General features: G+C 45.9%; 1 protein-coding gene across 1 annotated transcript in view; it reads right to left on the bottom strand.

Annotated features, from left to right (window-relative positions):
* Window positions 1-298: 298 nt before the first annotated feature.
* LOC118794614 (myosin-7B) overlaps window positions 299-11,895 on the bottom strand; it is a 69,819-nt gene continuing 58,222 nt past the window's right edge. Inside the window, exons 17-26 of the mRNA XM_036552870.1 lie at window positions 9,798-11,683; window positions 7,961-8,888; window positions 6,041-6,188; window positions 5,504-5,609; window positions 4,994-5,153; window positions 4,640-4,747; window positions 4,120-4,206; window positions 3,816-3,981; window positions 3,416-3,501; window positions 299-1,347 (exon numbers count right to left, since the gene is read on the bottom strand). Coding sequence (XP_036408763.1) covers window positions 1,276-1,347; window positions 3,416-3,501; window positions 3,816-3,981; window positions 4,120-4,206; window positions 4,640-4,747; window positions 4,994-5,153; window positions 5,504-5,609; window positions 6,041-6,188; window positions 7,961-8,888; window positions 9,798-11,683 — 3,747 coding nt within the window. The 3' untranslated portion in view covers window positions 299-1,275. The remainder of the gene's footprint in view (window positions 1,348-3,415; window positions 3,502-3,815; window positions 3,982-4,119; window positions 4,207-4,639; window positions 4,748-4,993; window positions 5,154-5,503; window positions 5,610-6,040; window positions 6,189-7,960; window positions 8,889-9,797; window positions 11,684-11,895) is intronic.

Genomic DNA, 11,895 nt, shown 5'->3' with positions numbered 1-11,895 from the left:
TGCTTCTACATCATTGTGTATTTCATTGATACATGTTTAGCAATAATGTCCATTTAAGTATGACTAGAAATAATACCAGTGTTCATTTCAAAAAGGGAATGCCACCATCATTGGTAACTGCATTCTTCCACACTACAATCACAATTCACAATATTATTTTTGTATACCAAAGGCTACACATCTTTTAATACAAAGCTTTGTTACACATCTTTAAAAATACTCACGTAGGATTTTAGCTTTAAAAATCTAGCTGTATAAGGATCTCTTTGGTTAAGTTGTCACACTACTAAATTGCTGGACTGTTTTGGTAAAAATGGATGAGTGATGATGCAGGTTAAATTTTCATGAATGCAATACAAATCCCAATAGCTGTGTAACTGTGTAAGTCATTTCCACTGCTGACAAGGCAGGTTTAAAATCCAAGTGAACACAAAAATATAAAGCTATCTGTGTGCAACTGTTATTGTATCTGATTGCCTCTGTAAGAATGAGCTTTTCCTTAAAATTTATTTTAAATTTACTACAAACCCCCTACATGAACAAAAATGATTAAAAGTGAACAGAACACAAAAATAAAAGGAAGCCTATACATCACCACCTATTCCATTAGAATGGGGATAAATATGGGACACCAATAGACACCCAAAATACAACTTCCCATGTGCATTTCACCTTGACCGTAAAGCTGCATTATTGGCAGTTGCTGATTGGTTTTAACTTTAAATACTCCGTACATGCCATTCTACCTGGACATACACACACCACAGTCTCTTCACATCCATTCCAGCTTGAGAGGTCGTATAAATAGAAATAAATACATTCAAAATGTACAACAGGAGGGCAATCACATTCTCATCCCACCACAGACAGACGCATTCGACACATGTACAACTTTGCAATTTGGCCTTGGCTGTGCGCCGGCAGCGCTCAGGGGAACCAGATCCGAACGAGTGCAGCATCAGAACCACGATTATCGCTTTCATATCCTCAAAAAGATATGCAGGTGTGAACAAAGGACACCAGCACAGGTGGGCGAGAGCAGATAAAATGTCAGTGAGTCTGCCTCTCATTTTGAGAAGTGACGGGCGGTCCAACGCTGCCTGGCCTTGCACCATTTGTCATTCCCTTCAGTGACTCCGTCTTTCTCCAGAAGTTTCTCACAGACAATCCCATATACTTATACACATGTACTGAGGGTCCGTGGATGAAATGAGACTAGCTGGTGCTCAGGATTTGGGCAGGGGGGGGAGAGACAAGAAAACCCAACCATGGTGTTCAGGTCTCCCTGGAGTCTACCGTCTCAAACAGCATCATGCGCTCCTGGACTGTCAGACCCTCCTTCAGGCTCTGGGACACAAAAGACAGGGACAGTTGTCAGAGGGCCCTCCGATGAAAAAGACAGAGAAAACAAACCCAGGCCATGCCACGCCTCAGTTTGATCTCTTTCTTGGAACCAGTGCCTGGAAATGCAAGCTGGAGCCAAGACAATTTTGCCTGCAGACAAACCCCGGACGCATTTACACACGCAAGCACACCTGCCCAACTACCCACACCCACACCAAATCAGGAAATGCCTCTTTGGCAGGACTAATCCTGCACCCTTCAAACAGCAGCTTTCAAACAGGCTTACATAGGCTCCACTGTGTTGTTCATCCTGTCCCTCTTCTTTCTCCATCTCTACCTGTGTGATCTGAGTCCTGTAGCTCCCTTAATCAGAGCAAAGCTCTGTGCTTCTGTGAGCCTCTTCCAAAATGAGGATAAGACAGCCACTACCATCAGCAGCAGATGCAAAAGCTCTCACATTGTACAGGACTTGTGTAATTCTGTTGACATTCATCCTGATAACACTTGCTTAAATACTAAGTAAAAAATATTCCAAAAATTCCTAAAAAGACAGCTTTGAAAAATGATATCATTCAAATATTCAGCTAATGGCTTATCAAATAATGCATTCTATCTTCATACTCAATAGATGCTAGGAAATTAACAAATTAGTCCAGCATTTTGGGATGACACTCAATTCTGGGCTTAAGTGACTTCATGAATGAGCAAACATTTACTGGAATGTGCTGGTGACAAGGTGAAGTGGTGCTCTGGAAGGTGTTAGTTCTGAATGTCACAGGTGAGCAGTTATCCAAGTGAGGGCCATGAGGGACCAAATATTTTCCCAGAAAACACTTTATATTTCCATCTCCAGTTGCCTTTCTGGTGCCACTACATTTAAAATGCATCAATCAAACAATGTGGGCCAGTTGGCTCAACAGCATCTTCATACGGAATAATTTAGGGCTTCAGAAATGTACTGGAATGGAATCAAAGAGCTTTGAACAGATCTGCAATGACCTCTGACCCAAAGGGCACAAAGCACCATCCCAATGGCAGGGGAAGACAAAGACGGTGAGATGGACATGCAGAATGGGACATGCTCTGTGATATACTGTACCTACATCTCAGGGAGCCTCGCCCCCTTCCCCCGGGGGGCGAGTCAGCTGTCCTATGAAACCTGTTCAATGACAGGCTGTGGGGGGGCAAAAGACAGAGGGCATGCTCAGACACACCCAAACCACAGGATCGCACAGTGTGTACAGGATCACAACGGGAAAACCAGATTAAACCACGCAGGATGAAAACTTTATATACCGATGAGTTCTGGTGTTCCCCACCTGGGGTTCACAACTGCAAACTTTTGATTGAAGGCCCACTGTCACCCTAATATACCAATATTTTAAATATCTGTAATACCTGCAATAATTCATACAATTCATTTTCTCATCTCTGTGGCAAGTGCACTGACATGATTGTATAGACATGACACAGGCACTTGATTCACTGTGCTTAGCTAAAATTAGATGTCTACACAGTTGATCAGCAGGGGGTCTACTCTGACAGACAGACTAATAACATGTATGGCCATCCCTGGAGGCAATACAAGCTGTATATCAGTGACGCAAGCTTTGCACCAGGTAGCAGATGTGGCCCTGTATGTTTAGGTCAAAGTCCTCTTGTAAAGCCTACAGAAGCATGTGTTTGCTCTAAGCCAGCTGATGCCCAGACTTTTGTGTCCTTTTGTGACGTTAAATCACCTTATCACGTGGCCAACCATCTCTTTGACTAATAGATGTGGTACCCATGCAACGATGAATCACTTTAGTATATCAGGGTCAGTCATGAATGAACAATTAAGCATACTGACCTGACCTAAGAACATTCACCTGTAATCAAGTTTCAAATTATTCTTCATTTTTCAGAAATGGTAACAGAAGTATAGTCTCTGTGGAATTATTGCTTAATACTGCTGCAGTAATACAGCTTCTTTTTCCTTTACGAGAGCCTTCTTTTTAATGAGTTAAAGCCCCAGAATCACAGTAGAGTCAAGTGCTGAACTTTAGTTCTTATGCACACAACCTCTTCTTACCTTTGACCTGACACCTCTGATCTGCCTGGTGAGAGTCGACTGCTCTTTTTTCAGAAAATCTGGATTGCTTTTAGATTTCAAGATATCTGTGAGAATCAGAGTGAAACAAATTATTATGAAGAAATAAATATCTGTACATGTTACCAACATCATACCTGTAAAGCTGCTGAACACAGACCCAGTCTTAACAGACACTACTTTCTCAACTAAGTGGCTCCAATAGTAGGAGATATCACTGTCTGTTAGCCATTTGCATAAAAGATGGAATAAGGAACACACAACCTTAGGCGAACATGTAACAGTCACATTTGCTGAGTGTGTTTGAATGCATGATTTTATCATCACGTGGCTGCTACTGGTTAGCTGCTGCAAAGAAATACAGTTGCACTGAATGCGTCACCATATCCCTGTACGGTGGTCGGGCCGTCGGGGCTCATCTCCCCCAGGGCCTCCGTGGCCAGCATCAGCTGCTCCTTCAGCTTGCTGATGTCACAATCGGCTTTGGCCTTCACGATGCTCAGCTCTGTGTAGATGTCCTTGTACTTGTCTGCGGTGTACTTCTTATCCTGGCCAGATGAGATAAGGCGAGTCACACAGTGATTTTCAGTGCCCTAATAAGTGTTTCTGCTCGGCTCTGTTGTTTAGTAAATGTGTGTCAGACGGGACTGTGCAGCTGGTCACAGGGGGCAGTGGCTGTGCCCTACCCTGAGTGCAGACTGCAGCTCGTCTTTTAGGGAGTGGATTTCCTGTTTAAGGTACTGGATTTCTGAGTCCTTCACCCGTAGTAAGACCTGCAGTGTGGTAAGAGATATTAAAAAAAATAATAAAAAAAGTGTGGGGAAAAAAAACACATTGCAGCGGTAATCATTCTGGAGACAGAAAACCTCTTACACAGGAACTCAAGGTGACGGCACTGAGAGTTAATCACCCCTCTGGAGAATAAAGGCCGATGTGTGTGTGTGTGTGTGTGTGTGTGCTCATGTGCGCATGTGCGCATGTGTGAAGCCTGTACGTGTGTTATGCTCGTGTGTGTGTGTGTGTGTGTGTGTGTGTGTGTGTGTGTGTGTGTGTGTGTGTGTGTGTGCATGTTCGCGCGTGCATGGACACGTGTGCAGCTTGTGTGCGCGTGTTATGCTCATGCGTCTGTGTGTGACTGGCTGCGTGAGAGTATGGGTACATTTAGATTATGAAGTTACACTAAAAGTACAGTACAGGATACAGTACCTCTAGTTCGTACAGATCTTTGCCCTGTGTGCGGGAGGATGCGGCCACTTCCCCACTGAGACAGGTACGCATGCGGGAGATCTCCACTGTCAGGCGGTTATTCAGCTCCTGGGGAGATGACAAACACACACAGCTCGCTTATGGCTAAGGCTGAGCTCACATAGCTCTCCCAACACTTACTCACAGTCATCTCTATAAATACAGCTGACATGAACAACGAGCCATATCTGCATCAGACTTAACACACGCTGGCCAAAAAAATGTATAGGGAAAAAAACAATGGATGTGCCGCTTTAAAAAACAAGGTGTTGCTGCTGTAAGGTTAATCGCGACAGCAGGAGAGCAGGGGCTTGCCTGGATGTGCGTGTTGAGCTCCTGGTTTTCCCGCTGGCACTGTGTCAATGCCTGCCTTTCGGCCTCCAGAGCCTGGGCCAGGTGGGCATTCTCCAGACACTTCTGGGAGTACTGCTCCGACAGCACCTCCAGCTCCCGGTGGATAGACTGCAAGTCCTCCCTGCCACACATTATTTAAACACACATTTATACTAGGAAAGAGCTGGCCAATCACGGTCGGTCTACCCCTGCCTCTCAGCACCCAGGGCGTAAGAGCTTTAGCTGTGATTAGGGAAATGGACTTCTAACCTGGGGTATGCAAAGTCAAAGCCCATTTGGGATTTTGATATCCTGAGCAAGGTAACTTATCCTGAACCGCTTCAGTAAATATCCAGCCGTAAGAATGAAAAAATATATACAACTGTATAAATGAAAAGTATAAATAAATATGTGAAATTAAAGATTCTGGATGAGGGTCTCTGCCGTATAAACAAACGCTGGTGGTGTAATGGTGGTCTGTGAGCCACTCACTTGTACTGCCCGCGCAGCTCCTCGATGTCAGAGCTCATGCCGCTCAGCTGGGAGCGCTGCGTCTTCTCCAGCTCCTCCCGGTGGGCATTCTTCATGGCTTCAATTGCTGAGGGATGGAAAGGAGGCAGAAGACCAGGTTTAACATTAACAAGCTGAGGATTCATGTACTAATAGTTTACTAATACTATACTAATAGTTTTATGCTCTTTCATGTGGTGTTAGTGCTTGCTTCCAGGCAGAGGCATATCCTATCCCTTTTCCTTACCATTTTAACAGTTACAGACTAGACCGATACCAGACTTCCCTTGAGTTATTTGTGTGGTATGATACAGTGGTCAAATCAGTGGTCATCACAGGCTGTAGTAATACCATATGTCTCTCTGCTCTGCCATATCTCATAGCACATAACACCTACGATAAACAAACTTCAGGGGTTACGCTGGAATGTTGGCAAAAGTGGCAAATAGCAAATGGTTAAGGCCTGCACTATCTCCTTGCAAAGACACACGACACAGTACGCCATGCAGTGAGCTTCACCAGAGATGGTGGCAGCCGTCTCTTCAGCTAGTAGCCTCTCGCGTTCCTCCAGCAGGTGGGACACCTCCCTCTGGTGCTGCCGCTGGATCTCCTCGATCACCTTCTGGTGCGTCTCCTCCATGGCTGTGAATCCCCGCTCGCACGTGGCCTGGGCGGGGTGCGGTGCACGCACACCAAATTAGTCAGAGCTCAGAGATGGATGAGGAGCTCATTCCAGAACAGAGTCAAGGTCATTAACTTGAATCATTCCAAGCCAAATTTTAGTGAATGTGTTTCACAAAGTCAGTTTTTCACATTCAGATAATTATTTTAAATGACCTGTAGATATATAAGTAGAGGGGTAGGTAAATTCAGCTATCATCTATTTTCACAAGGATAATGCTTAACTTGCAAGAAAAACAAAAAGTAATGATTTCTTGCCATATTTTCAAATGAATTCAAAAACGGCTTCACACTAGAAACTTTGCCATTGAAAAAGAGGTCTGGAATGCTTCAAATGAGTTGCCAAACAGTCATTAACAATCACCTACTATTACTGTAAATCCCCTTTGGCATATGGTGTTTGTTAACTAGGACTTAAAAAATCTCTTTATTACCGAATGGTTGTATTCTGGCCTCACTTGGTCAAATGCAATTTTCTCACCTATTATGTTTGAAAAGCAGTTTATAGCTTTTTTTGCTTTTAGTTCTGAATGCCTACACATTGAGCACACAGACTTTACCCCTGGGCCAGCGTCCATGGTGCATCTGTGAAAAGCCATGCAAGTGTTAGTCATGCAAGTGTTAGCCACTGTGCCAGGAGCCATGTGAGGTTAGTCAGAGTGCCTGAGTCCAGAAGAGATGCAGCATTGACATCAAGCTGGGGAGGTTTTCTCATCAAAAAGTGTGATACATTAACAAAATAATCATCTTTGATATGTAATAATTCCTGACAAACAATTTACCCCGTTTCAATTTTCAAATTTCAGCAAATATTGTGATAACAGATTACCCACAGCAATGTAGTGATCCAGAGGTTTGTAATCTGTCACAATGCCTGATGCTATAAGAATCTTCTTTCAAGAAAAATGGTTCATATGTTTCATTCATTTTTCATATTTATTCATTTAAAGAGCTGTAGTTGTGTGGATCTTAGATGTTTCTTAATCCTTCCAAATCAGTACTTTCTGTGAGTAATCAGAAGCACATTTTTAAGCTTCCTGTGAGGGTACTGTCACCTCAGTGGGAATATTTGTGGAAAAGAAAGTTAAGAATTAACATATTAATTAACATTAATTAGCTAAATTAAATGGCTTACTTTGAGAAACCTTAATAAACTAAACCCAGATGTGAGCACATTTGAACTGCCTTTTATCAGATTTCACTGTATTAAGTCCATTTTTAAAATTTCATTTATATATCATTTTATTTATTTATTTAACATCTGCATCATAACTTGGCATCCTTGTATACTGACAATAAAAAGTAAATAACACAAGTGAAAGGATGACACTGTCTGTATGCTCTATATGTTGAGCAATACTCTGACCATGTAACAGAGCATGATTCAGCTTGGTGTCAGATTAGATATAGGTGTTATATGGGAGATTGTAAAGCCGGTGTATGAATGATATTTATCAGGTTCACAATGGATTGAAAGTTGCATTTGTCAAGTTCAATTTGGACATAACTTTATAAAAACCTCTCAATAATGATGGGAATGAAGGAATTTCATATCCAATTTTACCAATTTCCAATAATGTAAAGTTTGGAGGATGTCACTAAAGGAATACAAAGAGATACAACTATCACCTTTTGAAATTATTAAAGCATCAAAGCTTTAATAATTTCAAAAGTGCCTGACCACTGCAACCAGAAATCCCCAGGGTTCACTGCAACCCCTAACACAAAACATTTGAAATTATAAGAGAGTGAAGAAACCTTTAGGTTCTCAAGGTCTTTCTGGTATTTCTCCTTCAGGCTGGACATGTCTCCCTCCAGGTGTTTGTTCCCGAGCTCGTCCTCCATGGAGTTCACCTGCATCTCCAGCTCCTGGATCCTCTCCCTCAGCACTGTCATGGAGTCCGTCTCCACCTGGCTGGTCCCTCCCATCTTGGCAGCAGGCTCCCCCAAGGGGTCTGAGGGGAGTCGGTCTACCTCGGGGTCGGGCAAATCCTCAGGATGCCTGGCCTTAAGCCTATCCATTGCTTGCTGCATGGTGTGTATTGTTTGATTGTAGTGGTTGTGCAGCTGCTCCATCTCCTCCTTGTGGGCCTGCTGCAGCTCCTGGATCTTCTCCTGGAACCTCTCTTCCAGCTTCTGCATGTGCCCCTCATGCCGGTCCTCCATGTTCTCGATGTCTAGCAGAACGATCTCCAGTTTTCGCTGGCTGTCCTCTGTCTTCTCCATCAGGCTTAGCTCATTGGCAGTCCTCGTCTGCTCGGCCTGGCTCATCTCCAGCTCGTACTTGGCCTTCACCTTCTCCACCTTGCTCCGGAAGTGCTCCTCCATCTGCTCTATCTGCTCCTGCTGCCTGGAGAGCGCGGAGACGTAGTTGGAGACCTCCTCCCTCAGGGTCTTGTTCTCCTCCCGGAGGCTGGACACCACCTGAGCAAGGTTCTGGCACTCCTCCTGAAGGGAGGTCTCGCACCACTCACGGATAGTGTTCACATTGCGCCCGTGATCCTTGCACAGGTATTCCGTGCCCTGACAGGGTTCTTTGCGCTGTTTTAGTTCCCTTTCACTGTCTATCCTCTGTTTGAAAGTCACATAAGCAATCTGAGCCTGGATCATAGCCTCCCGCATACACAGAGAACCGCCAGTGATGTCACTGTCATTTCTGCAGCGGTGCTTTGCACCGCTCTCCGTTCTTTCATACACATTCCCAGACTCTGTGTCACAGATCATCTCAATCTCATGAGAGAGACGCTGAAGGATCTCCGCTTGGTTCTTAAGCTCAGTGGCAAGTTTGTCTTGCCCAACAAGTGGGGACTCTAGAGCCTCAATACTACATGAGAGTATGTCTCTTTGAAGGTGCTTGCTGACTATTTCCTCTGCTAAGTCGCTAGCATCCTCCATTTTGATCTGCTCTACATAGGGGGCGAGCTCTGGAGGACTGATGTCTGCCAGAGCCCGTCCCTGACTGCAGTCCAATTCACCGCTGAGCCCTTCAGTAACCCCTGACCTCTTTGAAGCACACACCATCGCTTTCAGCGTGAACTCCCTGCATTGTAAGTTTGTGTGTGCTTCCAGCAAGTCCCCTTGGAGTTTTTGAAACTTTTCATCATGCAACTGCTTAAGATTCTGAATGGCATTTACCATTTCAACTTGGAAACTTCTAAAAGTGCTGCCGTTCTCTGTAACACTACTGTCCCCTGTGGATTCCATATCATTCTGACTGCTATCCTCACTCACTCTGTATGACATCTCCAGCTTCTCCAGCTCTGCCCAAAAGTGACACTCTAGCATTAACTTTCTAGCCAAAACATCCGCATATATAATTGCCACATAACCCTCATCGCTTCTTTTTAAGTTCTCCGCCTCCTGATGGATCTTGATGAGGCTCTGCAAAAGGTCTCCATGTGGATTCTGTATTGAGAAAGCCATCTTGTTTAAAAACAATGCTTCAAAGGCTAACGTTTTGGCACACAGTTTTATTCTGTCCTTATCCGATACTTGGCCTTCTCTCATTCCCTGGTTCAGAATTCCTTGATGCTCTTCCTGCTGCTCCTCCAGACAGTTCCCTCCCTGCCTAACATAAAGAGCAGCATTGACTAACTCTGTCTCTATCTCTGACAGCGTGTGGTGCAGCAATTCTGTGCCACCTTCTTTATCACTCCTCAGAAGGGTTTGGACCTTCTCCCTACTCAGGTCTAAGCAGGCTAAAGCCTTCTCATATTTGGCATTCACCACTCTGATGAGGCAGTTCTTTTCCTCAATGAAAGAGCACCTCTTGTCCCTCTCCTCCCGGAGCTGGGCAGACAGCTGGTGCACTCTGGACAGACTTTCGTTGAGCTGTGAGCGGAGCTCCGCCTCAACCTCGGTCCACTGGCTGTGCTGTTCCTTCATAGCCTCCAGCTTGAGGCTCTGCTGCTCCTCCAATTTCAGATTGATGACTTTCAGCTTCTCTTCAGTGCTGTAGAGTTTGGATTCTAGTTCATGGATGACAGTGATGAACTTCTCAGCGTCATTGGCACCAGAAGCTACACACTGATACGACGGGTCAACAGAGCCATTCTCTTCAGAGAGGGAGTGGTCTCTGCTGATCTCTGAGGATGTTCTGAGTTTCTCCATGCCTTCCAATGGGATGGCATCAGTCAAACTAAACTCTAGTTCCTCTCCTACTGATACGCACTCACCCCCTTTGCTCTTCACAAAATTATTGTCCTCCTGAGCTTTGTAGTACTCCCTCTGGAGGTTGGCGTATGCCAGCTGGAGGTTGCTTAGGTGGTGCTCCAGTTCAGTGATACGGTTCTCTGCAACCTCTAATTTGGCCTGCAAGTCCTTTTCTGCATCACATGGCTCCTTGACCCCCTTGCACACCAGCTCCTCTTTAGCCCTCAACTTCAGCTCTGTCTCCTCAAGGCTGCTTCCCAATGCGGCCATTTTTACCAGGGCCTCGTTGAGGTCCTTCTCTTTCTTCTCTACCAGGCTCTCGTACATGGCTTTAGTCTGCTGGATCTCCTCGTCCTTCTCCCACAGTACCCTGCTTGTCCTCTGGAGCTCTTCACATACCTTCTGATAGGACCGCTCAAGACTGTAACAGTCAGTCTCCTCTGCCTTCAGACGGGACTGAAGCTTGTCTACCTCGTTGTCTGCCTCTGTGATCTGGTTCAGCAGCTCCTGGCAGCGGCAGGTCAGCTGCTCCTTCTCCGCCTGTAGCTGTTCGACTGTCCCGGTCAGCTTCTGGATGTCATCCATCTTCGCTGCCAGCTGCTCCTCCAGCTGGTGCTCTGACTCGCTGCTCTCCATTGCAGGGGCGCTCTTCTCCCTCAGAAGCTCTTCAACACGTTCTTCTGCCTTCTGCAGCCGGTCCTCCAGCTCGCGCTTCATCACCTCTGCTTCCGCCAGGCTTTCTACCAGGCTCTGCCTCTCCTTCTCGGCGCTTATTTGCAGCTGCTCCTCCTTCAGTGCCTGCGCCTGCTCGTTGGCAACCAGTCGGGCCGAGATGTCATTCAGCCTCTCCTGGAGCTTCTGCACCTCCTTCAGGTGGTCCCGCTGCAGGGCCTGCTGCCTCTCCAGGTCCCTCAGAGACTGGCTCCTCTCCAGCAGCTGGGCCTCCACGTCCTTCAGTCGGTCCTCGCTGTCTTTGAGCTGGGCACGCAGGGTCTGCTCATTGCGCTCCCACTCCCCGTGATGCTCTTGGAAGCTCTTCTGCTCCGACATCATATCGCTGCACACCCTTCCCACCGCCTGCTCCCTCGTCAGGATCTCAGCCTTGGCGTCGCTCAGCTTGGCCTGCAGGGCCTGGATCTCGGCCTCGTGGTGCAGGATCACGTCCTGGGCCGAGCTGAAGTCCTTCTTCAGGACCTGCACCTGCTGGTTGGTGATATCCTGCAGGTGCCTCTGTGCCTCTAGCTCCTGCTGCAGGTCCTGATTGAGCTTTTGCAGCTGCTGCCAAGAGCCAGTTTGCTCTGATGAGGATGAAGATGGCGGCGTGTCACTCTTTAAGAAATTGATTAGACATTCGGTTAGTCATGTTCAGAGTCACCCCTCGCATTGTGAGGCGCATCTCTGGGGCTGATTGAAGGTGGCAGAATTGTTTTTTTCCTTGCACTCATTATATTCATCAGTTCTTCCTTTGAAACTTTCCACTGTGCTTTTTATGAAGGCTTTCTCACAAACATGTATAAATGTAAGTGTTACACAATGTTACA

Source organism: Megalops cyprinoides, chromosome 19 (genome assembly GCF_013368585.1).
Source record: "Megalops cyprinoides isolate fMegCyp1 chromosome 19, fMegCyp1.pri, whole genome shotgun sequence".
NCBI lineage: Eukaryota > Metazoa > Chordata > Actinopteri > Elopiformes > Megalopidae > Megalops > Megalops cyprinoides.
This window is presented reverse-complemented; position numbering and strand designations above follow the sequence as displayed.